At 44.1% G+C, this 27,177-nt stretch overlaps 3 protein-coding genes across 3 annotated transcripts; 1 reads left to right on the forward strand and 2 right to left on the reverse strand.

Annotated features, from left to right (window-relative positions):
* Window positions 1-9,771: 9,771 nt before the first annotated feature.
* On the forward strand, window positions 9,772-18,220 carry LOC110527308 (protein FAM171B). Its single transcript, XM_021608496.2, has 8 exons — window positions 9,772-10,191; window positions 11,509-11,742; window positions 12,621-12,713; window positions 12,864-13,022; window positions 13,436-13,606; window positions 14,054-14,170; window positions 14,346-14,469; window positions 14,756-18,220. Exons 1-8 carry the CDS (start codon window positions 9,981-9,983, stop codon window positions 16,089-16,091), a joined length of 2,445 nt encoding a protein of 814 aa, XP_021464171.2. The 5' UTR covers window positions 9,772-9,980; the 3' UTR covers window positions 16,092-18,220.
* LOC110527309 (P2Y purinoceptor 8-like) lies at window positions 17,249-23,402 on the reverse strand. The gene is made up of 3 exons (XM_021608497.2): window positions 23,235-23,402; window positions 19,445-19,782; window positions 17,249-19,241 (listed from the first exon to the last, which is right to left on the reverse strand). The coding sequence occupies exons 2-3, from the start codon at window positions 19,691-19,693 to the stop codon at window positions 18,438-18,440; spliced, it is 1,053 nt and encodes a 350-aa protein (XP_021464172.2). The 5' UTR covers window positions 19,694-19,782; window positions 23,235-23,402; the 3' UTR covers window positions 17,249-18,437.
* An 825-nt stretch (window positions 23,403-24,227) lies between these two features.
* On the reverse strand, window positions 24,228-26,904 carry LOC110527310 (chromosome alignment-maintaining phosphoprotein 1-like). Its single transcript, XM_021608498.2, has 2 exons — window positions 26,700-26,904; window positions 24,228-26,322 (listed from the first exon to the last, which is right to left on the reverse strand). The coding sequence occupies exon 2, from the start codon at window positions 26,307-26,309 to the stop codon at window positions 25,119-25,121; it is 1,191 nt and encodes a 396-aa protein (XP_021464173.1). The 5' UTR covers window positions 26,310-26,322; window positions 26,700-26,904; the 3' UTR covers window positions 24,228-25,118.
* Window positions 26,905-27,177: the final 273 nt, after the last annotated feature.

A 27,177-nucleotide genomic window follows, 5' to 3' on the forward strand; every position in this document is an offset into this window, starting at 1 on the left:
ACCTAATTTTGGGGACAGTGGACACATATCCTGTCTTCTCTTGAGAGCCAGGTCTGCCTATGCTGTTCTCTATTAATAGCAAGGTTATGCTCACTGAGTCTGTACATAGTCAAGGATTTTCTTAATTTTGGGTCAGTCACAGTGGTCAGCTATTCTGCCACTGTGTACTCTCTGTAGGACCAGGTAGCATTCCAATTTGCTTTGTTTTTTGGTTGATTCTTTCCAGTGTGTCAAATAGTTTTTTTTTTTGCCTTCTCATAATTTGGTTGGGTCTAATGGTGCTGCCGTCCTGGGGCTCTGTGGGGTCTGTTTGTGTTGTGAACAGAGCGTATTCTGTTTCTCTACATAGCCCATTCAGTTAGGAACATGATGAACCATCATGATGAGCTGATGAACTGGCTATGTTAATGTGACCAGATATCAGCCAGGATTTCCCTCATCATTACAGTTGTTAGTTAACTAGCTAGCACATTAGAGAGAATAAAGTAGATTTAGATTTATGACCCAATGTCCAGATGACACGTACATGCCCAAATATGGGCATCTGGCCACGACATCCTGTTCCTGTTGTCACGTGTTAGAGGGTGTGTTATTTTATATCTATATTGCATCTATTCCTTTGAAGTTGTCATGCTGATTGATCTCTAGACCTGGTTTAACTGGGGGGGTCTGTGTTTGAACTTTTGAAAGAGTATGGCCCCACACCCCCTGTTTTATTGCCCTTAGGGTTGCTATCTATGAAGCAGGAATGTCCGGGGTATTGGCTGTGGCAGATGCATTATAAATAAAGTCCAGAACAAGACATGCGTTGGGTAGAAAAAACTATATTTCTTGGAAATTGTTTTCTTACATGTAGAGTGTGGAGTGTGTGCATCCTGCTCTGATAACCACTCATTCACTTTAGCATCGCTTAACCGGCTACCTGTTTCTTCGGCTATAGCTCTCTGTAAACGTTCCTTACCCCCATAAGACCCCGGGTTAGAGGGATTATAATAAATGTTTTTCAACATCTACTCCGCCATCCTTCTTGCCTCTCTGAGGTACAATAACGTTAATGAGCCACTTTCAAATAACGACAACATTTCATTTTCATTTTAGAATTTTTATTTTCAAGAAAACATTATGTATTACGTATACAGACAATTCAGAATTCGTTGCAGGATACATGTCCCCGTTTTCTCAACAATCACAGCATGCAAGACCCTGTATATTTGGTTTAGATTAACAGGCTTGTGTCGCTGAATTTTTAAAACACACACATCAGCTATTTAAGTATAAAAACAACAAATATGATACATGTTACAATTAAATGGTGTTTCAAACAAATAAAGTAAAATCTTAGACAAAGTTGTTTCTAGTTCTTCTAGAATCATCCCCAAGACGGGATACCAAGTGTGTCCATTATAGACTCTCGCACCTATGTCGTACATGATTCATGATTTGTTCCATTTTCAGCACACGCTCTACATTAGCCCAGGAATTGTGGGTTGTGTAGAACGATACATTGTTCGCATTATTTTCAATAATTTGATGCATAATATTTGTAAGTTCTCTCTCAAAAGAAAAAATGTATTTATTCTCTCTAACATTGTATACACATAGTTAGTTACCCATTGCTTTACATCTAAATAACAAATTGTCACTCGGTCTCTTGGGGTTTATTGAGCCAGAAAGTCATCACTTCAGCCACCACAGCTTCCCTGTATTTGTTATCGTCCACCAGGGTGTGTCGGATTTCTTTGAGTTTCTCGTGGATTTGGATCGCCTCCTTCAGTTCATGTAGGAAAGCCTCGGTTACCCCTTAAACTCTGGTGGACGCGTCATCTGGACATTGGGTCATAAATCAACATTTTGACCCATGCCGTCTACTTTATTCTCTCTCACATGTTTTGCCGTATTAGCATAGACATGGCATCAAGAACAAGATGAAACTAGCTGAAAAGAGACACATACGATTCCCTACATGGCAGCTTCTCGTCATTGTTGCTACAGCGATCTGACCACACGACCTTCTGCCTCATTGCTCTGTGCACATCATTTTGTTGACATTGTCAGCCAACCAGTCTAGACTGTGACTCCTGGCTGATTTTGAATATGTGGATTTATTTGTCAGGTATAGATAGACCTCTAGACTTCATAGAAGTGGAATAAGCCCTGAGCGGAAACCGGCTGGGCCCATGAGTACATGCAAATGGGATCATGAGCGGCGCAGCGGTCTAAGGTACTGCAACGCAGTGCTAGAGGCATCACTACAGACCCGGGTTTGATCTCGAGCGATATCACAACCGGCTGTGATCGGGAGTCCCATAGGGTGACGCACAATTGGCCCAGTGTCGTCCGGGTTAGGGGAGGGTTTGGCCGGTGTAGGCCGTCATTGTAAATACGAATTTGTTCTTAACTGACTTGCCTAGTTAAATACAAATAAGGAAATAAGAAATAACCACACACTGCTGAATGCTCCCATTGTTTGTCCAAAGTCTTGACCCAAAGGTCTTCATCAGGCTTCATCAGGGATACATGTTTTCAACACAAGGAAAGTTCTACAGTACTTTCATTGCTACACCAGAGCTGGTGCAAAAGTGGCCTGGAAAGGCAATGATGCTTTTGTGCAAAAAAAGTCATGCTTGTCATATCTATTTGGTCTGACAGCTGTGACCAACCTGATTTTCTGCTTGTCCTACCCGTTGTGGACTTATGTTCAGATAAGCTTAATTTGTGTATGTCCTTTTTGTCCACACCAGATATTCAAATTCCCCTGTTTTGGGCATTTCAAAATAGTTCACAAAGACAAGAAATACATTTGCTTTTCATAATCTGTCACCTCTAGTTCTGCGTTAATTTGGGAGGCGAATGGTTCTTTCTTGGCAGCGTCTGTGATTGAAGTCACCTCAGAGGCTGACCTCTGACCTCTGCTATGAGAAGCAAGGGTCACACACAGTCCACTCCTTATGAACTATTGTGGTCACAATTCATACACCACCATAGGCTCAAGGTTACTCATTTAATTGACTCCTACTATACTCCTCCTCTCCTGTCACCTGGAGAACAGGAGGGGAGTGGAGGGAAAGTGGAATGCTTTCAGAGCGCTCTCCCCTGTAGTTATTCACAGCCAGTGGTTCTTCATCTCAAGCAGGCTCTCTCTTTCTCTGGTAGGACTTGAACTTGGGTACAAGGTTAAGAGTTTCTTAGCACAGGTGTGTTACAGTATGCTTACTTCATTTGAGATGACAGTCTGGGACTTTTCACAAGGTTACAGTAAACCCTAGTGGTTAAGAGCGTTGGGCCAGTGACCGAAAGGTTGCTGGTTCAAATCCCTGAGCTGACTAGGTGAAAAATCTGTGCATGTGCACTTGAGCAAGGCACCTTAACCAATTGCTTCTGTAAGTTGTTCTGGATAACAGCGTCTTCTAAATGACTAAAGACATAGTATATTGTCAGACTGAGTGTTTATTTAGTTTAGCATTGACTGAGGCCTGTACACCCTGTCCAGGTTTGTTAGGGTGCATCTCCCTGACAAAGTGTCAAAAATGCTTGTCTCATATCGCAGACACAATCCCAGACAACTGACAGCAACAAGCGATCCTGACCTTTAACTGGTCTGTGTTCACACCGGCACTATGCTCCTACACTGATAACTTGACCTTCTCTTTTTCTCTCTCTCTCTCTCTCTCTCTCTCTCTCTCTCTCTCTCTCTCTCTCTCACTCTGTCTTTCTCTCTCTCTTTATCTCTTCATCTCTGTCTTTGTCTCTGTATCTCATCCTCTCTCTTGTCTTTCTATTTCTCTTTCTCTCTAGTCTTTCTTTCTCTCTCTCTCTCTGTCTCTTTCCCTCTAGTATATCTTTCTCTCTCTCACTCTGTCCCTGTCTCTCTAGTCTTTCTTTCTCGCTCTCTCCCTGTCCCTGTCTCTTTATCTCTCTGTCTCTCTTTCTCTCTAGCATATCTATATTTCTCTCTCAGTCCCTGTCTCTTTCTCTCTCTGTCTCTCTCTTTCTCTCTAGCCTATCTATATTTCTCTCTCTGTCCCTGTCTCTTTCTCTCTCTGTCTCTCTCTTTCTCTCTAGCATATCTATATTTCTCTCTCTGTCCCTGTCTCTTTCTCTCTCTGTCTCTCTCTTTCTCTCTAGCCTATCTATATTTCTCTCTCTGTCCCTGTCTCTTTGTTTCTCTGTCTCTCTCTTTCTCTCTAGCCTATCTATATTTCTCTCTCAGTCCCTGTCCCTGTCTCTGTCTCTCTCTCTCTTTCTGTCTCTCTCATCTTCATCAGTCAGAGTTATTCCATAATGCCTCACCTTCACGGATCACTGTGACGGATTCAATCCTCGCCAAGATTAAAATGTGTTCTCTCTCCCACTTGAGTAAAAGTGGACCTTGTTTTGATTGGATGACTTTCCTGCTGTTAAGAGAATTTTTATCAATAATGACTAATTATGTATACATTTCAATCAGGACTGACTAATCAGAATACTATTATGTTACTGTATATGTATGAATTTTCTTTTTAATCCCAGTACTGAATATAATGTGTGTAAATATAATCAAGAATTCGAACAATGACTGTCTGTTCCTTGGTAGAAATGAATGACCTATATCGCCAGACTGGCTAGAATGCTTATCTACACAGGCTGACCTTGGCTCTAGACGATGTGGGAAGGCTTGATAACTATACAGCCTTTGTACCAGTGTCAAGAAGAGACGGAACAGTTTAGAAAATGCTGACGTCATTTTCAGTTTATAACCTGTGATAAAATGTATCGTGGGCCGTACTCAAGAGAATAAACACAGCTGGTTGATTTCAAAGACTGGTCTCTGCCCATTTTATACAAATAAGGGTCTTACAAACTCTTATGAATTGACAGAGTGATTCATTTTAATTGGGTATTAAAACCAAGGAATTTAATTCCTGCAACACCTGCCCAGAGAGATGAGGAGCAGTGTTCATTGGTCTTAAGTGGTGACAGGACCCAGTCCAGAGAGACCGAAACAGCCTATTTCCTCTGTCTTTCCAGCTATTTTTATTTGTCTATTTAACATATTTGTTCTATAAACTTCTGATAATAAGTTTTATGAACGGTTAGGTGTTCACTCAAACACTTATTTGAAAAGTCTGCCAACGTTTGACAGATGGATGAATCTAAAATGTACATTTCAGTTTTCTAGAACCACCAATCAACTCATGTCGTATTCAATCCATTAATACGTCGATAAGACAGCGTTCATTACCATTCCATTCCCCCAGCATGACTCACTTCAACGCACATCAACAGATAGGAATAATCAACATCTAAAATGTCAAATGGGATTTGCGTCGGCTCCAATCTGAAAGATGACAACTGACTTTTTAGTTCCCCTCCTGCTGTGAGACTGGGTTGTCAGTTATTCAGCACGGCTGTGAGACTGGGTTGTCAGTTATTCAGCACTGTGGTGAGACTGGGTTGTCAGTTATTCAGCACTGCTGTGAGACTGGGTTGTCAGTTATTCAGCACTGTGGTGAGACTGGGTTGTCAGTTATTCAGCACTGCTGTGAGAGTGGGTCGTCGGTTATTCAGCACTGTGGTGAGACTGGGTTGTCAGTTAATCAGCACTGTGGTTAGACTGGGTTGTCAGTTATTCAGCACTGTGGTGAGACTGGGTTGTCAGTTATTCAGCACTGTGGTTAGACTGGGTTGTCAGTTATTCAGCACGGCTGTGAGACTGGGTTGTCAGTTATTCAGCACTGTGGTTAGACTGGGTTGTCAGTTATTCAGCACGGCTGTGAGACTGGGTTGTCAGTTATTCAGCACTGTGGTGAGACTGGGTTGTCAGTTATTCAGCACTGCTGTGAGAGTGGGTCGTCAGTTATTCAGCACTGTGGTGAGACTGGGTTGTCAGTTATTCAGCACTGCTGTGAGACTGGGTCGTCAGTTATTCAGCACTGTGGTGAGACTGGGTTGTCAGTTATTCAGCACTGTGGTGAGACTGGGTTGTCAGTTATTCAGCACTGTGGTAAGACTGGGTTGTCAGTTATTCAGCACTGTGGTAAGACTGGGTTGTCAGTTATTCAATACTGTGGTGAGACTTGGTTGTCAGTTATTCAGCACGGCTGTGAGACTGGGTTGTCAGTTATTCAGCACTGTGGTTAGACTGGGTTGTCAGTTATTCAGCACTGCTGTGAGACTGGGTTGTCAGTTATTCAGCACTGTGGGGAGACTGGGTTGTCAGTTATTCAGCACTGTGGTGAGACTTGCGTGTCAGTTATTCAGCACTGCTGTGAGACTGGGTTGTCAGTTATTCAGCACTGTGATGAGACTGGGTTGTCAGTTATTCAGCACTGTGGTGAGACTTGGGTGTCAGTTATTCAGCACGGCTGTGAGACTGGGCTGTCAGTTATTCAGCACTGTGGTTAGACTGGGTTGTCAGTTATTCAGCACTGCTGTGAGACTGGGTTGTCAGTTATTCAGCACTGTGGTGAGACTGGGTTGTCAGTTATTCAGCACTGTGGTGAGACTTGGGTCGTCAGTTATTCAGCACTGCTGTGAGACTGGGTTGTCAGTTATTCAGCACTGTGGTGAGACTGGGTTGTCAGTTATTCAGCACTGTGGTAAGACTGGGTTGTCAGTTATTCAGCACTGTGGTGAGACCTGGGTGTCATTTATTCAGCATGGCTGTGAGACTGTGTTGTCAGTTATTCAGCACTGCTGTGAGACTGGGTTGTCAGTTATTCAGCACTGCTGTGAGACTGGGTTGTCAGTTATTCAGCACTGTGGTGAGACTGGGTTGTCAGTTATTCAGCACTGTGGTGAGACTGGGTTGTCAGTTATTCAGCACTGTGGTGAGACTTGGGTGTCAGTTATTCAGCACTGCTGTGAGACTGGGTTGTCAGTTATTCAGCACTGTGGTGAGACTCGGTTGTCAGTTATTCAGCACTGCTGTGAGACTGGGTTGTCAGTTATTCAGCACTGTGGTGAGACTGGGTTGTCAGTTATTCAGCACTGTGGTGAGACTGGGTTGTCAGTTATTCAGCACTGTGGTGAGACTGGGTTGTCAGTTATTCAGCACTGTGGTGACATCCGTATTGATCAACCCTTTATTTATCATCCAATACACAGTCAGTAACGACTTTGCCTCTGGCTTTCCAATAGAGGAAATAACAAGATACCACTATGGTATATTAAAGACTGGCACCTCTAGGACACACACACATACACACACATACAAAAATCGTATTATTTTAACCAACCTCAAATGCAGTATGATACACCCAATGGTAAAACCAAACATGGTGGTGACCAGCATGACTTTAAGATGATTCATGACAGACAACTTCCATCTGTAACACTAAGGCCTAAAGGGAATAATGGGTAATGTGGGGTGCTTTTTCTTTAATATTCAGGTTGTGTCTGTATTCATCATCTAAACAGCCATTTAGATTCTCCGCAGCACAGATAAGAGGACACGTAGCGTTGGCCTCAGAGCCTCAGAGCCTGGGCCCAGTCTGGACTGCAGCAGGCCCACAGCAACCCATTAAAGCCAGTGGAGGGGAAAGCCATTCATAAGACAGATATAGAGGGGAGGTGAGGCAGAGGCAGCTTGGATTTGTTCAATGGGGATAAAGGCGTGGTTAGGAGTTAAGGGAGGGAGATTGAGGGTGGGGGAGGGGGGACAAGGGGAGAATATTGCTGTGGTTGGTGACAGTCCTGGACCATGAACCATACACACACTATAGACCTGCACAATGTTGCAGCATGTTGTACTGGAAACCCTTTATGAACTGATTTAAGTTCCTTTAACACTGTCAATTAGTCTAAAGGACCTGAACTGTATGAGCAAATCATTTTTGGTTTATAGTAGCATAACATTTATAGTCCAAGTTATAGCCCATAAATATCATGGGCCTCACTGCTGAATGGGCTAAAAAAGGTCCAATGTCCCCAACAACAACAATATCAGCATCAGCAGAACTACCTTGATGCTATTTATCAAACAGGACTGTGTTTCCACAATAATGACAGAGTGCTATGCTATGCTATGCATTGTTTAGAAAATACAAATATCCCCCCTGATCGTCCATATCTGAAAAAAATGTATTTCATTTAACATGTCCCATTCAAAGCAATTTGCAACTGGGAGAGAGGGACATTAAAAACATGAATCACTGAGCCTTTTGGAGAAGCTATTCATTTAACCCATAATAGTTGTTTAACTGCCATCCTCTTCACTGATTAGGCTACTGTTGTGGACGGACATGACACTGCCTGGTTCTGTCGCAAATGGCACACTGTTGGCACCCTATTCCCTATATAGTGCACTACATATGGGACCCTATGTGCCCTGGTCAAAAGTAGTGCACTATATAGGGAACAGGGTGCCATTTGGGACACATTCCCTCAATCAGAAGAGGAAGGCAGCACACTGGGAGATATTCTAAAAGGAGAAGAGACTGGGATTTTGTGGATGTTCATCCAGTCTTCCCTCTAGTGGGCTGTCTCCTTAAGATGGAAGGTGGCCTAGCAGTTAAGAGTGCTGGGCCAATAACTGAAAAGTCGCTGATTCGAACCCCCGAGGCGACTAGGGGAGAAATCTATCGATGTGCCCTTGAGCAAAGCACTTAAATCTAATTGCTCCTGTAATTCGTTCTGGATAAGATGGTCTGCTAAATGACAACAATAACAAAGCAAAACACAGAATATTAGAATAGACTTTTTAAAATCTTAACTGGTTCCATATATGAGGAGAGGGTGAAATTGGCCATAGTTCTGACACTGATTGAGATGGTATCACTTTTTCTAGGGCTACTAGTTGCACAGAGCTTATGTCTTCCATTCAAAGATTCCACAGCCATATAGACTACCAATAGAAATATCCATTATTGAAAAAGAAAAGATTCTGATGCGTCTTTTTCTCGTTGAGCTTGACCCTGCTCTCTTGTGAAGATAGATATGGAACTCAAGTTCAACTATCTTGCTTGCCTCAGTGTTGGGAAACGATACAATGTCGCCACTTAGTGGTCAATTCTTCAACTGTTACCAGGCTAAGCCAAGACAGGTAAATACAGGTTATCTTTCTAGAATTGTGGTGCTTCAAATAAAATATTAATGGCCCCTTTCGATTTCCCCCACAGATATGAAGACATTTTTTTCTTAGACTCAGTTCTGAGAAAAGGCATCAGAAGATGAAAGACCTAGGCTATTTTTGTTATTTTTTATTTAACTAGGCAAGTCAGTTAAGAACAAATGCTTATTTACAATGATGGCCTACACCGGCCAAACCCTGACAACACTAGGCCAATTGTGCGCAGCTCTATGGGACTCCCAATCACGGCCGGTAGTGATACAGCCTGGAATTGAACCAGGGTAGTGACGCATCAAGCACTGAGATCTAATGCTGCCTTAGACCGCTGCGTCACTCGGGAGCCCCTACTCCATTGTTTAGGGATCTGTTTTTCCTCATAAAATAACTTTGTATACAATGTAGGTTAGGCTATAGCAAATAATAAAATAATATTGTTTTAAAGTAATGTTGCAGTCATGGAAAGTCATTCCATGAGCAATAGAGACATTACATATACATATTCTGCTATTTGCATGTGAAAATGTCATGGGATCTATTTGCTCTATTTAAATTGTTCCACTCGTTGGGCACAATTACATTGTGCACATCTGACAGAGTGTGTCTTTAATTGGCATCAATGTATAACATGTGTAGGCTACCATCTTTTTGTTTATGTACAAAAATATATTTCCGACAGAGGGCATTGTAGAGTTTTATATATGATGTAACAGCACCATCTCCCGTCTCTGTTGTTGTACGCCCCGAAAACACAGCATCAGCACCAGCGCGTCAACACCACCAGCCTGCCTGCTTTCTGTGCATACTTAGGTTACCTGCCTCCGTTCCACCATGAGGTTTCCATGACAAAGAAAGCGGCGAGACTAGGCCTCCATTCCTCCTTCTCTGTCTCATTTCGCGCAGTTATGTCTTTGGTTCGCGGCTCCCTCTCGCCATGCCTGCGGACCGCCTGTACCTGCTTTTCTCGCTGGTTGTGATCTCCTGCGGGGATGGTGTCGTGAGGGCGGCGCCGGAGGGTGGTGTCCTCGGCGGCCTAATCACGCTGCTGGCCGCCGAGGACAATGCCATCGCCACTGTCCCAAACGGATCCATCAACGGCCAGACGGCCCTTTCTCAGGTTCAGACTCCGTCTGCCCTAACACCAGGTACAGGAGATGTTTGCGGTATATTTGGGTTGGGCTGCGGGTTTGAGGGCCTGTCCAGCATGTTAAAATGGTGGGGAGGAAATGTTCAGTGTGGAGAGAATAAAACATTGGGCATGATAACGGAACTGATAATAATTTCTCATTGATAATATCATATAGGACGATGATGATATTAACCTATATGATATTTTGTGTATTTATCTCACTCAACAACAATAATGCATACAGAAGCCTCGCAGAAATACAATGATGTTTTAAAACAATGTACACAACGATTGAACGGTTATCAGTAAACCTATGCACACCGGTTTTACCAACTTTGTCTTCACCTATTGTAGAGTATCCTACGCATTCAATATAAAGTATTTTACTAAGATTTATGACTTTCACTGCAATCTAAGTCTGTCCCCTCGACAGATTCCCCGGGCAGCTAATCGGATTTAGTGTTATGATTTCATTTGAAGGTTTTCGAGATTTGGGGATTATCAGTATGGCCAGTGTGAAACTGTGCCTGTAATGATCAGGGTTTTAATCCTTTAGTACAGCACACTCACACCATATATTTTTCACCATTGCCTTGCTTCAGAAGTCCTTTATTTAATTGACTAAGCCTCATCATATTAGTTAGAGTTATTATCACAAGTAACTATGATCAGATTAGATTAGTAAACAGATTGTAGTCTATAAATAGGCTACATTTGATCATTGTTGCTGATTTTGTCGGGGCAGCCTTGTATGCTAAATAGGGCCTGGCCTATAGCATCAGTGTGTGTGTTGGTGGGGCAGGGGTGTGTGCTGTGCATATGAAGTGTGTGTGTGTGTGTGTGTGTGTTGTAGGGCAGGGAACGTCGTCTGACACCGCACAAGGCCTCTCACAGATGCTACAGCACTTTGATCCATTTTTCATTACCTCTCACAGATTCAGCTCTCATCACATGTTCATGTGCAGTTAAGGTTCCTGAGATCATTCATAGAGCTGCCACTGAATCTGAGGAGAGACTGTTTAAATGGGATCCCTGCATTCACAAAGCCACACACCGGCATACACCTTCAGATAAACCTTCGAAAACACCTTTAAATGCACCTCCTTGGTCTTTTAGTGTAGTCTTGTCTCTTTGTATGTGGCTTTGTAAATGATTTGTTCCACCACAAAGGCTGTGTTCTGCACTGGTACATTCTATGAACATACATTAGTGTTCTGCAATTCTAGTGTAGAAAATCAGCCATACAAACAAAGGTTTAATATTACTTTGTCATTGCAATACACAAACTGCCTCACTTCCTGTGTTTCACTTCCTGTTTCCTGTGTCTCCCCAGAGCCGCCCTTTGCCCTGAGGGTCCTGGTGAAGGATCAGGTGACCCGGCGGCGCCTGGGCGGGGCCCATGTGGGGGTGTTTGTCAACCACACCCTGAGTAGCCAGGCCCTGACTGGGGAGAAGGGAGAGGTGCTGCTCAGGGTCCCCTACAGCCTGGGACTCAGCCTCACCATTGTAGCTAGCATGGAGGGATACGTCCTCACCCTGTTGCCCTGGAGGACCACCAAGAGACCTAGTGAGTAGCACTGTGACAGTCTGACCCCACCTGGAGGAGTCCCTGAGAAGCACCCAACCAGCTGACCTATGGGTGTCGGGTGTGGCTAATTTCTAGAGTTTAAACTGGGATAGTTCACCTAAACTACTAAATGATATAGCTGTTTGTTTCCTTTCCTTTAAAGCATTGATTTGACACAATGAGCAAAATAAGGTGTTCACCTACTGTGTCACATAGCACATTAGCATCAGTGTTTGTTTTTGTTTTTGCGTTGGAGCAAAGCACAATTTAATGCCGTACACTGCATTAATTGTATTGATTTCTTACTCTCAGAAGCAGGATGCACTCACTATGTATAGAACGTGTAGCCAGCGAGTCTGAGGCAAGCGTTTTGTGCTGAAATGTAACACCATAATGCCACGTCATATCTGTCAGCTAATTGCAGCTGTATTGAATAAGATGTTAAGGGGACTCTGACCACCATTTAGACATGCTGTATTTAGTAAGAGGAGACTGCTGCTCTTAGGGCTGCTCTCTCCTCTCTCTCTCTCTCTCTCTCTCTCTCTCTCTCTCTCTCTCTCTCTGTCATAAGGCAGAGCAAAGGAGAGAAAGAAAGAGAGAGAACAGATAAAGATAAAGAGACAGGGGGCAAAGAAAGAACTGAGAAAGAGGTGACTGGTGGTACAAGCTATGCTCAGCGTCATCAAAAGCCACTTCCCTTCTCTCTAGTCTTACACGCAGGACCATAAAAAGCCCTTTTCAATGTCGCCATCTACTGGTGTCTTTGTAGAATTACAGGAACATGACACTACAAAGGGACCCTTTTGAAGGTACATCTCAATAGTGTCTAGTGATTTCCTGACTGGAATGTCACCTGACCTGACCTCATGTGTATACAGTATTCTCCTCAGTGACCTTATCGCTGCTCCCTCAAAACCAAGGCAACATCTGGCTGTTTGACGACTCCGTGCTCATCACTGGGAAGTTACCTGGTATGTGCACACATCTGGAAACTGTCACTTCAACATAACCCTAAATGTGATGCAACATCTTACTCTTTAAGCAATTTTAGTCTACTGTGGCAGAAGTGCTTTGGTAGAGGGAATGAACTCCATCTGGTCTTTTTCTTCTTATTTCCACAGACATCTCCTACCAGCCCAGCGTTCAGTTCCCCAAGAGTCACCTGATGCTCTCTGACGGCAGTAACACCTCCACAGTGATGGCCTACCTGACCGTGCCACAGCGCCACCTAGGCAAGGACTGTGTCAACTGCACCCCAGGCATCATTCACAACAAGTCAGGTGGGCTCAGCAAATCGAATACATGGAGTGCAGTGCATCAACTAATGGTAATGTGAGGTGGTATTGATACATGAAAGTAAGCATTGAACACTTCCAAGATTGAGGAATACTTCTGCTGAAAACTATTCCTCTTTAATGTTGTAGTGTTTGTAGAGCCTGCATATTTTTAAATGTTGGACATGTTGTAATTCTCTCCCGTGTGTTTGTATGTCACAGGAGGTTGGTGGCATCTTAATTGGGGAGGACGGGCTCGTGGTAATGGCTGGAGCGGAATTAGTGGAATGGTATCAAATACATCAAACACATGGTTTCCAGGGTTTCCATGTGTTTGCTGCCATTCCATTTGCTCCCTTCCAGCCATTATTATGAGCCATTCTCCCCTCAGCAGCCTCCACTGTTGTATGTGTGTTCAGTGTTCAGGAGTGTTGAGTTGCGGGCGATGGCAGCGGTCAGCACTCTGCTGTACTCTGGTGGTCAGGAGGTCCAGGTGAAAGGCCCCATCCAGATCTCCCTGCCCCTGGCACACACCACCAACCTGAGGCCCTCGGACACCCTCCCTGCCTGGGACTTCAACACCAAGACAGGTGGGGAATATAGCTACTAGAGAAGTTTGTGGTCATACGCACGTCCTTAAAAACATACAGCAGGCGCTGGGTTAATAAAGAATACTTGTAAAGAACAGGTAAGCCTGTACACTGTTTATGCTCCCAATTCACCTCTTTATTGACAATGTTTCGATCCAAACCGGCTCTTCGTCTGGTCAAAACGAAGATGAAGATCCGGTTTAGATCAAAACGTCAATAAAGAGGTGAGAATTGGGAGCATAAACAGTGTCCAGGCCTTCCTGTTCTTTACGAATATACCTATTAGTGCAACAGAAGGACTAGGACTGGAGCTACCTTAGTAACTTGTTCAAAGGCTTTGTTTACAAAATACTTCCTGTGTTCACTTGCTTTGTGGAACTGGAAGTATCTGCCTGTGTCTTCCAAGTTTTACTTCCTACATTTTCCTCACAACGTTTCGTCCTCCAGGTGCTTGGGAGAACCAGGGTCTGGGGATAGTGAAGATGGTTGGAGATCATCTGGTCTGGACCTACATTGCTTCTCACCTGGGTTACTGGATCGCTGCACCCCTACCCTCCTCCAACGGTATAACGATTGTAACGATCCAAAATGAAGTTTTCGTGAATTGAATGTTACAAATGAACTAAATGATGGAGTCTCACTCTCAGTATTGTCTTCAAACATGGCTTACTCTCCTGGAGAACATATTGACCACAATCAACATAATATAATCAACTCATCTCTGTCTGTACCTGTCTAGGTTATATGGGCCATGCCAGCTCAATGGAATTCCTCTCCTACCACACCTACCTGCTCGTAGGAATACTGGGTGGGACTCTGGTTATAGTCTTGGGGTTTCTGGCTGTGCTGCTGTGTCAATGTGGGTAAGAGACCAACGTAATTAACTAACGTTACTGATTGTGTGTCAACTGCAGCTGGAAATATCACAGATGGGGGTGTGTGGGGCGAAGGGGGTTGTACAAAATGTTTACAGTAAGTTATACAATTTAAAACATTTGAATGGCCAGGATTGTTCTACAAATTATTGACACAAATGCTGATTATATGAAGTTAAACGTACACATAACAAAGATCCCCCAAAAGACCCACTGGGTATTGACTACCTTCTCTGCTTCTCAATCAACCTGCTGTGTTGACTGTCATCTGCAGAGGTTCAGGTTCCTCTCGTGGGCCGAGGAGGAGAGCACGGTTCTCGAAGCGGTCCGCTCTGAAGAAGGACCAGACCACCTCCACCCACATGGAGGAGGGCCATGCCATGATGTCCTTCCACCCCGGAGACAGAGCCCATGGCCTGGCCTCGCGCAGCGTCCAGTGTGACCCCTCCACCCCCAGGCACAACAAAGCCAACTACAACATCTATGTGGAAGACCCCGGGCGTGGGTCTGCCCTCCTGTATGAAAATGTGGGGAGCGTTGCCAAGGGACCCCCGATATCACACCACTACATCAACAGTGAGGAGGTAGCCAGGCTGAGGGAGAGGTCCAGCGAGGAGCAGAACAGAGCCCACCTGGGTGGAGGTGCTCAGATGCTCCACCTTTACAACCAGCCTGTGGCCATCCTCCAGGCCCCGGAGCGCTTCAGCTGCCAGGGTGGGGAGCAGCAAGGATCAGGCTGCAAGTCGGCCACCTTCCCCCGTAACGGAGGAGCCTATGACACCCACTCCCACTCTGAGCAGGGCGGTCATGACAGCTACACCCAGACCCTCCCTAAGAACCCCCACCTTGCCCAGGGAGCCAACCCCCAGCAGGGCGGCCAGGACCAGCCCCAGGCCCTGGAGACCACTCCCCAAGGCCCAGCCTCTAATCCTGGGGCGTGGGGCCGTTACAGCAGCCTCCCGGAGTCCTCCGTTTCCGTCCCTGGTACTCTGAACGAGGCGGCTGGAATGAGGGCCTTCAGCAGTGGGATGGGGGGCCCCAGTGAACTCCAGGGGATATCAGAGCGTACACTCCTGGAGCTGACCCGAGGCAAGGCCTCGTCGCCTCACCCCAGGGCCTGGTTCGTCTCCCTGGATGGGAAACCAGCCGCCTCGGTCCGCCACTCCATCATAGAGCTCCAGGGACGCCACCCACGGCCCCCCAGCAGCAACGACACCAGCCTGGACTCTGGCGTGGACATGAATGAGCCCCAGCATAGTGTGAGGGAGGCGGAGCGAGAGAGGCCTTCCATCCGGGGCTCGTTCCCCCATCACAGCAGAGGGCGCTACAGCGAGGAGCAGGACCTGAGCAGCAGTGAGAGCGGCACCACCGCCACCTGCACCCCTGAAGACCCCTACCTGAGGAACATTCTGGACGGGAGCAGCGGGGCCATTCCCAATATCCCGGAGGAGCGGGACGGAATGGACACGTCCAGTGCACAGGAGGACAGTGAGTCGAGGGGGACACCGCCCCCACGCAGGCTGAGGAAGGTGAGGGAGAAGGGGAGGGCCGAGAAGAGAAGCGCCAGACACCATGTCAGAGAAGAGAGGCCTCTGGTCAAACGGAGCTAAGGCACTGCTCACCAGAGATGGACTGGGATGGGACTTATTTCATTACCAGTCAATTCTGGAAGTGTATTGACATTATTGGCATTCAGTAGTTAATGGGCATGTTTCATGTCCAGTTGCATGGTCAGTGCTTTTTCCTGAATTGGCTGTGATGGTTACAGAAAGGTTGAATCTGTCAAGAAGGGATTGAGTTTATTGTTGATTGTTTTCCTAAAGGGGTCGTATGTTGACGGACGGCTGAGACAACGGACGGTGATGTTAAAGCGTTTTCTGTGGTTTGATGGATGCGTATGCTCCAGTCCTTCTAAAAGGAATAGTTAGATAGATGCTAGTGGACACAGCAGTAGTATGGCTTCAGATCGTCTCATTCCTGGCATCTGCGTCAAAGAAGATGTGTTCTTTACACTGCCTGCGATGAGGAGTTAGAGATACTGTATAGCGAGATAATGAAGGGTAATTAGGATAGAGGGCTGTATTGGGCTGAGCCGATGAGATCTGGCAGCAGAGACGGACAGTGATACAGTCCTCCTGTACAGTACACCCACCGTGATTGCCTGCCTTTACAGGAAATCGATATTAACACCATTGCCTGCTCTGCTCACAGCGTTTAAGACTGGCTGTACCCAGCCATCTGTCTATCGCTCTGTTTATAAACTAGACACTGATTCGCAGCTGTCCCTTTTAGAGGTCATCTTTACACCTCTATTAAGGGGGAAATACCATTATTTCTTTGAGAATGCATGAAAGGTATAAAGTAAAATGTTGTGTATGAAAAGAGGAAAGTATGTGTATTTGACGTGTAGTGTGAAGACAATGGAAATGATGTCTCTTCTTAGGGACATTAAGTCTGAGGGATACTAATCCAGTCATGTGTTACTTTAACATATTCTTCTTCAAATAGTTACTGTTGATGTTCAATGATTCCTGTTCCACGAGCAGATCTTACACAACACATCGCTGTCCTTACATACAGATGGAGTATGGGGAGGTGGTCAGTTTAAACTTTCATTGTTCAGTCTAAAAAGCACAGAACACTTTCATTTGCCTGTTTGTGATGCATTGGAGCACAATTGGGAACGATACACATAATATAATTTGATTGGTTAGAACCCACTGCAATGAGAACGTAATAAGCGTAACATAAAACACTCAAATAAAGGTTTTATTTTTATTTTTATTTTTTTAAGTGAGGTGGTATTTCAAATGAACACAAACTATATTGCTGTGATGGACTGATACATTTGGTGAAGCACACAATCTCCTCCTGAAAATGATCTGACCAGCGATATCAGTCGTCCTGCTGCTAAATTTGAAACAACATTCATATTTTGCCCATATTTAGTCTTCCTCGTGGTGTGACATCACACACGCCAGTCCTTCAGTGTGTATGAGGATAAATACTGTACATGAATAGCTTTATTTGGTATGTACATACTCAAGCATATGATCTAGTATGTATGCATACATCGTCCTATCCTTCTCAGCAACTGCGACGAAAAATGTTCCGAGAGAATGAGAATGCTTCTCAGAGTGAAGAAGAAAGATATGCTTTTTTGAGCCATCATCGCTATTCATAAACCCAAGCTTTAGTGTATGTGCTTTCCTTCGGAGGTTTGTTACATTATTGTATGTTAGCTTTGGTGCGATGAATAGGTTCAAATGTGATCCGGGGTGTAAAAAGCTTGACGACGTAGCAACTTGTACCTTCTAAATGTAGCACCGCAAGTTATACACCTGACGAATGCGGCGATGATTTATGAAGCTTAAAATGATTGAATGCTGAACATGTTGTTGTTGTTGTTGTCGCCACTGATGAAGGTTATGAAAAACAAGATGTTTCAACCGTTGGAGAATTGTATAAAGTATAGTATGTAATAATATTTCTCAGAGACAAAACAGACCCCACTGGCCCATCCTTTTCAAAGTGGCCTTCACTGAATGTATTTCCTTGTATTTATTTCATTGTAATGTAGTGTATTTCTACTGTCCGTATTCATTTAACATTAACTGGCATTCAGGCTTTTGAAACGGGCATTTCTTGTGTTGATTACGTCAGTATATTACAGTAGTGTGATTAGTCTGCCTTTTTGTGCACTTATCAATGCCTAAGTAATAAACTCACTTGATACCAAGATGATGCATGTCTAAGATTTATTCAATAATAAATGTCAACGGAATGAAGGCAGAATAACTATAAAAAATAGCATTGACAACAATTGCATAAACTGCTTTATAATGAAGACCACACAGGGTCTGTCCATAAAATAACAAAATAGAGTTTGGGTCTTTTGCTATGGCATCTGCATACTGAGTCCATTCCAGCATGCCTATCTAGTGATCAACTACAGCCTAGTAATGGCCCTTAGATTCCCTAGGCTCCCCAGTCATGGACACCAGCTCAGAGGTACCAAGCTCCTCCCCCTCTCCCAGTGGGACACACCGCCCCAGCAGCCTCCTCAGAGCCAGACGGAACTCCCTCGACGCAAAGTAGTACACAAACGGGTCAAAGCAGCAGTTGAGGCTGTTGATGCTCAGCGCTAGTTTATAGTATCTGTACAGGCTCTTGCCCTGGGTGTGGAAGACTACGTGCAGGCCATGAAGGGTGATGGTTGGTAGGTAACACACCACAAAGCACAGGGTTGCCAAGGCGACTGTGGTCTGAGCCCGTCGCCTTGACAACACTTCCCTCTTACCGTCACTGCCTTCAGCTGCCGTCGGCAACGACCGGTGCAGGCCTCTGGCCACGGCAACGTAACAGCTGACCAGGACGACTAAAGGCAACACGTAGAACATCAGCAGAACAACTAGGAAGTAGAGATAGGCTACTGATTGGTGAATGAACAGTTTACGTGGAAGCACGTCGAAGCAGGTCGTGATGTTTAGCTCGACGACCCGGAGGGTGAGGTCACGGAGGAGCAAGGGTGTCTGAGTAATCAGAACAAATGCCCAGATGAGGACGCAGGTGATGGTGGCTCTCCGGGCGGTGCGCCAGTGTTTGGTGCGTAGCGGGCGTACGACACCGCAGTAGCGCTCGAGCGCGATGGCACAGGTGGTGAGGACAGAGCAATGCATGTTGCAGTTGAGGGCTGTGGTGGTGAGGCCACAGAGGGCAGCTCCCCACGGCCAGTCATTACCCCACAGGTGGTACAACACCTGAGAGAGAAAGAGAGAGAGAGATGGGCTTAGTGGTCATCAAATATTAGCTATGTCCAACTAGAACGGAAAAGTTTATTTGGAAACTTTGTGACATGTGACAGCAATAACAGTGCAGATTAGTTGTAACCGGTGCCAGAGTGTCAGAGACAACCTTGTACTTGGCACTGCGCTTTGTGTTACCTGTAGTGGCAGTGACTCACCTGTAGGGGCAGGAAGGCGCTGTAGAGCAGGTCTGCCAGCGACAGGTTGATGGCAAACACAGACGTGGGAGTGTGGTGTTTGTAATGGACATTCAGCAGTGCTACCAGAGACAGCAGGTTGCAGGGCGTACTGCACACAAACACAGACAGGTAAATAACAGGCACAGCCAGGGTCATCACAGGACTGACCAGCATCTCCAGGGTGGCATTGTTGACCCCTCTGGCCACCTCTACTGAGATGTTCATCATGACTGACCACAACAGTAACTTGACCACAGCAACAGGGGGAGTTGACCAGGGTGACCGGTCCTGTCACTTAGGTTGGTGTACAAGCATCACTGGGAATGATAAGGGAAGAAAAGAGAGTGTTATATATTTCATTTGAATACACCAAAACCACACCATGTTAGAGGAAGTGAAAGATATTGGTTAGGCAATGAGAGAGTAGTGTTGTTGAATGCAGAAACAGTGTGATGCCAATTCATCCATGTGAAAGACGAACAATGTTTTCCCCTCACACTATACTAATGTTACACTAGTTTCACTATTCACACTGTGACTACAACTGGAGAAAGCCCCTGATGTTCCCTTAAGGGGTGAAGTTATTGTAATGCTCACATGGGTCTTTCCATCATGCCTATTTCACATCTGTGTATGTGGAAATACAAATTGGAACAGGAAATGTCCTGTCATAAACAGCTTGAGGTGAAGTTAGTTACTTTTTCCTATTGACATATTATTTCTATTTTACATGTATTCTACATGCTATTGACCTATTTCTCTAGTACAGAGTTTCCAAAACTCGGTCCAGGGGGCCGTGTAGTTTTTGCACTACACAGCTGATTCAAATAATCAAAGCTTAATGATTAATTGGTTATTTGGATCAGCCGTGTAGTGCTAGGCAACAAAAAAATGTGCACCCAGGGGGCCAGGAACAAGTTTGGGAAACCCTGATCGAGTACAGGGGCTCTCCAACCCTCGAAGGGTTTTCACTCCAACCCCATTTGTAACTAAACTGATTTAGTTTATCAACTAGCTAATTATTATAATCAGGTGCGCAAGATTAGGGTTGGAGTGAAAACCTACAAGAAGGTAGCTCTTCAGGAACAGGGTTGGAGTGAAAACCTACAATACGGTAGCTCTCCAGTAACAGGGTTGGACTAAAAACCTACAGGACGGTAGCTCTACAGAAACCTGGTGGGAGAGAAAACCAACAGGATTGTAGCTCTCCAGTAACAGGGTTGGAGAGGCCAGAGCTACAGTACCGGTCAAAGGTTTGGACACACCTACTCATTCAAGGGTTTTTCTTTATTTTTACTATTTTCTACATTGTAGAATAATAGTGAAGACATCAAACATATGAAATAACAGATATGTAATCATGTAGTAACCAGAAAAGTGTGAAACAAATCTAAATATATTTAATATTTGCGATTCTTCAAAATAGCTATTGCACACTCTTGGCATTCTCTCAACCAGCTTCATGAAGTAGTCACCTGGAATGCATTTAAATTAACAGGTGTGCCTTGTTAAATGTTAATTTGTGGAATTACTTTCCTTCTTAATGCATTTGAGCCAATCAGTTGTGGTAGGGGTGGTATTCAGAAGATAGCCCTGTTTGGTAAAAGACCAAGTCCATATTATGGCAAGAACAGCTCAAATAAGCAAAGAGAAATGACAGTCCATCATTACTTTAAGACATGGTCAGCCAATGCAGAACATTTCAAGAACTTTGAAAGTTTCTTAAAGTGCAGTCGCAAAAACCATCAAGCGCTATGATGAAACTGGCTCTCATGAGGACCGCCACAGGAAAGGAAGAGGATACGTTTATTGGAGTTAACTGCACCTCAGATTGCAGCCCAAATAAATGCTTCAGAATTCAAGTATCAAATATATATTTTTTAAAATTGTTGTGATATGCACAGGGTGCAGGGTTTCGCTACACCTGCAAAAACATCTGCTAAACACGTGTATGCGTGTTTAGAGAGAGAATGCCAACAGTGTGCAAAGCTGTCATCAAGGCAAAGGGTGGCTACTTTTCTAAAATATAACATCTTTTTTTTATTTGTTTAACACTTTTTTTGGTTACTAAATGATTCCATATGTGCTATTTCATAGTTTTGATGTATTCACTATTATTCTACAATGTAGAAAATAGCACAAAAAAATACAATTGAAATAAAACTTGAATGAGTAGTTGACTGGTACTGTAGTATTTTACTTTTTAGCACTTTTTTTTACTGTCGAGCAAGCTTGCTGATAAGAATTTGCACCACTTACAACATGTAAGTGGTGCATATGTACAAAAAAACGTTGTTTGATTTAGATTGAAAAGGTGTAGAGCTGTGAAGCAGCATTGTGAAGCTTATGAATTGTTATTTTAAAAAATCTCCCAGGCAATGCATGCGGTCATTGAGATGAAACCTCAATCTGATTTTCCACTCTGATTTCAATAGCTAGGTTTCCATCCAATTGGCAACAGATTTTCATACTAGTATTCTCAAACCCGCATACAGAAAATACGCGTATTTTCCCACCAGCGGGACTTCTTGGCGGATATAAATCAGTGCGTGATGACGTGAATGATCTAGCGTTAGTAATAGATCTTAAAACAACATGATACACTGTGTCAAGTTTTTAAGGTACTTGCTGAGGCCTGCATATAGACAATAGCACCGATTTTTTTTTTTAAGTGCATTGAACATGATCCTTTCTGCCGTTTGACAAATAAAAATAATCTAGATTTTTTTTTTGTCCATAATAATCTTACCATGTAGGCTATACATGCGCTCTAGACAACATCGCTATCTGCACCCTGCTCGCTGTTGGATATTTTATTTGTATTTATATCACCTTTATTTAACCAGGTAGGCAAGTTGAGAACAAGTTCTCATTTACAACTGCGACCTGGCCAAGATAAAGCAAATCAGTTCGACACATATAACAACACAGAGTTACACATGGAGTAAAACAAACATACAGTCAATAATACTGTAGAAAAATAAGTATATATACGATGTGAGCAAATGAGGTGAGATAAGGGAGGTAAAGGCAAAAAATAGGCCATGGTGGCAAAGTAAATACAATATAGCAAGTTAAACACTGGAATGGTAGATTTGACAGTAGATGAGTGTGCAAAGTAGAAATACTAGGGTGCAAAGGAGCAAAATAAATAAATACAGTAGAGGAAGAGGTAGTTGTTTGGGCTATTTATAGATGGGCTATGTACAGGTGCAGTGATCTATGAGCTGATCTATGATCTATGAGCTGCTCTGACAGCTGGTGCTTAAAGCTAGTGAGGGAGATATGTGTTTCCAGTTTGAAAGATTTTTGTAGCGCATGTGCCTATACCAGAGTGGGCACACTCACTATATAAGGCAAACAATTGTGTGAGAAACCCACCAGTAGAGTTAAAAACGTGATGGAAACCCATTTAACTTGTATTTTTTATTCGGTACATGGGAATTTAAACGCAAATGGTATTTTTACGTGCACCACGTCATGACGCACAGCCTTTTTATTTGCAACAAGTCAATATCGTTTTATGAAAAAAAGAAGAAAAAACCCGTTGTTTTTTTAAATAAGCAAAAATATGATTTTTATGGGCATGAATTCGCATGAAAATCTGTCGCCAATCGGATGGAAAACTAGCTAGTGTCAGTGATTTAACAACTATAGAAATACAACTGTGACCAAGAATTAAAAATAACACTTAAGCTAACATCTCCATGGAAGAACATTGATCTGTAAAATCTAAACTGATTAATGAAATGTATTGTTGGTGACTTACCTTTATGCACATGTGATGCGCACTGTCAGTGCTGCTACATTCAAGTGGGTAATCAGCCATATCACACAGGAAATGTGGTAGAAATGATTTGTTCTGTGTCTTGCCCAATGACAATGATGTTGGTTCGCTATCACTCACCACTAAGGAACTGAACATGTGCCTGTAGTGTACCAGGGTGCATGCTGTTGACACTTGTGGTGAAAAGGCACTATCTGTGTCACTGCAAAGGAAAATACTGTAGCTGAACACAACAGTTGGTGGAGACAGAAAGGAAACCACCTACTGTACCTTTACTCCCTGTTCTTAAATGAAATACACATCTTACTACTATGCAAAAGTAGTGTCCTCTCATATCACCAATATAGTACTGTTTAATACAAAATATATACTGAACAAAAATATATTTGCAACATGCAACAATTTCAAATATTTTACTGAGTTACAGTTCATATAAGATATTCAGTCAATTGAAATTCATTCATTAGGCCCTAATCCATGGATTTAACATGACTGGGTAAGGGCGCAGCCATGGGTGGTCCTGGGAGGGCATAGGCCCACCCACTTGGCAGCCAGGCCAACCCACTGGGGAGCCAAGCTCAAGCCAATCAGAATGAGTTTTTCCCCACAAAAGGGCGTAATTACAGACAGAAATACTCCTCAGCACCCACCACACACACCTTCAGACATCCCGCAGATGAAGATGTCGGATGTGAAGGTCCTGGGCTGGTGTGGTTACACGTGGTCTGCGGTTGTGAGGTCGGTTGGACATACTGCCAAATTCTCTAAAACGACATTGGAGGCAGCTTATGGTAGAGAAATTACCATTCCTTTCTCTGGAAAAAAGCTCTGGTGGACATTCCTGCAGTCAGCATGCTAATTGTACGCTCCATCAAAACTTGAGACATTTGTGGCATTGTGTTGTTTGACAGAACTTGCCATTTATTGTCCCCAGCACAAGGTGTACCTGTGTAATAATCATGCTGTTTAATCAGCTTCTTGATATGCCACACCTATGAGGTGGATGGATAATCGTGGCAAAAGGAGAAATAGTCACTAACAGGGATGTAAACAAATTTGTGCACAAAATCTGAGAGAAATACACTTTTTGTGCATATGGAACATTTCTGAGATTTTTTATTTCAGCACATGAAACCGAACACTGTACATGTGGCGTTTGTTTTTGTTCAGAGTATGAAATACAAGAATGGGTTATGAGATGCTGCTGTAGCCTACTCACATCAAAAAGTCGTTGTTAGTTTAGGAAATCACAGTGGAGAGGTGTAAGGAACAGCCCAAAATCACACACACCTGCAGCACAGGATGCAAACTGTTGGTTTCCCACCTCCTGTGCTGCAGGTGTGGGTGTGTGTCTCGACTTCTATGGCAGAAGAAGTCCGCTAAATTGTACCTAAAATTTGTATTATTTTTATTGTATTGTTTTCCAAGATACAAACACATCCCAAGTAATAAAGATAATACAAAGGCAGGTCAAAAATACACAAAAAACATGTTTTGTCAGTTGATAGTTTCATTGTGTAGCATTATGAGTCATCAACTGCTGTCATGTACATATTACGGCTGTTTGCGAGTTCACAAAGTACATATTCTACATTTGAGTCCATCTGCTCCACAGACGTATATCAGGAAAAGTCAACAGAATGACAAAGTACATCATTCTTCATCACTGTGTGTACAGAGGAAGTAAATACATACTTCACTGAGAATCTACACCTCTGTGACTGTGGAATCTTCTGTACCTAGGGTTACTAGCCTAGTAGATGCACAATGCAAAGAGATTCTAGAACCTAGATAATGTAGGCCTGGCTGTTAATGTCCCTTCTCCTGATTACCAAGGTAAAGTATGTGTTAGCAACCATTAACCAATCACTCTTCTCCATTGCTGCCCTCCCCCTCCTCCCCGCTTCGGGCATTGCAGCGGTTGCCATGGCGTTTTATGCCCCACACCACGTCAGAGCTGAAGGGGCAGAAGAGGCAGCGGTACATGCCCTGTCTGTGGTTGTGGTAGATATGGTTGAGTAGCGAATACTCTAGTATGAAGGCCTTGCTACACTCTTTACAGCAGTAAGGTTTGGGCACGTCGTGCTTGTAGCTCACGTGGTAGATGGCATGGCCCTTCATCTTGGAGCGCTTGCCGCACAGGCGACAGTTGTAGCGACCCCCCTGGCGCTGGATATATTTGGTCAGGAAGGCCTCTTCCTGCTTTTTGTGTTTGTCACTTTTTTTGTTGTTGTTGGTCTGTAGCTCCTCTTCCTCTTCATCATGATCATCTTCCTCACTGCCTGCCGTAGAGCTTCTATTTCGTTTCATGGGGCTGCCGGCTGAGCGGGAGTCCTCTTCGTTATCCTCGCCTTCCTCCATCTCCTCTAGTCCTCTTTTCCTACCTTCCTCTTTCTTCGCTCCTCCTTTGTCCTCATCCTCCTCTTCTGCCTTGGGCTCACTGAGAGGATAACTACTGTCTTTTGACAGCACATCTACACTGATACCTTCCTGTTCTTCTCCCCCCTCCCCCCTACGCTCATCCCCTTCTCCCTCCTCACCCTGGCCCTTCCCAGAGAGGCAGTGGCAGGTGAGCAGGTGGTCGTAGAGGCGAGGGAACTCCCTGGCCGTGTGGAAACACAAGCTGCAGTGGAACAGCCGTGCCGTGCGCTGGTAGAAGATGGCGTTGCCCAGGCGACCCACAGGCGTGTCATCCAGGCGGCTTGGATGGATCTTAGCGATGTGGATGAGGTAGCTGCAGTGGCTCTTACACTGGAGCAGACAGTGGGGACACTGGAGGTGCTGGAGATAGCTGTCCGACTCCCGGTCTCTGTCCCGCCCCTGGCCGCCAGAGGAGGAAGACTGCCTCTTGAGTTCCATAACAGCTCCCTGTGACTCCTTAATGTCCACAACGGCTTCTTTTGACTCTGACTCATTAACTTCCATCATGGCTGACATGGACTCCTTCACATCCATTGCGGCTGAAATTGACTCCTTAACGTCTATTGTGGCTTCCGTTGAATCCTCAAAACCCGCCATGGCTGTCTCTGACTCCTTAACCTCCATCACGGCTTCCATTGACTGGAGCTCACTGGACACAGAGGGGAGTGAAAATTATTGATTATTGTTTATTTGAATAAGACTGAATGTATGTAATACAGAAGTACAATACATCAGTAATGACAACGTAATTTCACAGTTGTCCAAATGCATACAAATTTACAAGCTAGCATTGTAGCACATCTGTACATCAGGAAATCTATGTCACTAACAACGTTGAGTGTGCAGTTGTCAACATCTGACACTAGCTTAATCTAGATTCACATCCGACATTGTAGAGGCATAATTCCAACCATGTTCACAGAATGAAAGTATGCTAGTTCATAAAATAGATTTAGCCGAACTCAAGCTAGTTTACTGTGTAAACAATAGCACATAGTTCGTTCGAAAATGTACATTTTAACTCACCTATCAATTCTCAAAAAGCCAATGAAACACACATTCCATATTTCCGTGACTAGATAGACTATGCCTGATTGCTGTTCGTTTACATTTTGCGGAATAATTTGATGAAATAGCAAAAATCTGCTATAATGTAACAGTTTTTCCTCGGGAGCCTTTCCTTGGCTTATCAGAAGTGACGCTCAGCACGTTGACGTGACGTAGCCTCCATCATTAACTCTCTACTCACCGTTTCGGCTCCCTGCTGTTCTGTATAACATAATAATCCATGCGTGGTCTATCCTGAATTTCTTGGTTCGGTCTGTGTTGCTTCTTCTCGTCCTTTTGGCTAACATAAGGTAAAGAAGTATCGGTTCTGCTCGGGCTATCGCTGGGATAAATCGTAGGAACCGCGTCATCCCACAACAATCTCTTTCTCAGTGTATGGAGTCGAAAACATTATTTGCTGAAATGAGCCTCGCATATCTGAGTGCCGTTCAATACG

Source organism: Oncorhynchus mykiss, chromosome 7 (assembly GCF_013265735.2).
Source record: "Oncorhynchus mykiss isolate Arlee chromosome 7, USDA_OmykA_1.1, whole genome shotgun sequence".
NCBI classification, from domain to species: Eukaryota; Metazoa; Chordata; class Actinopteri; order Salmoniformes; family Salmonidae; genus Oncorhynchus; species Oncorhynchus mykiss.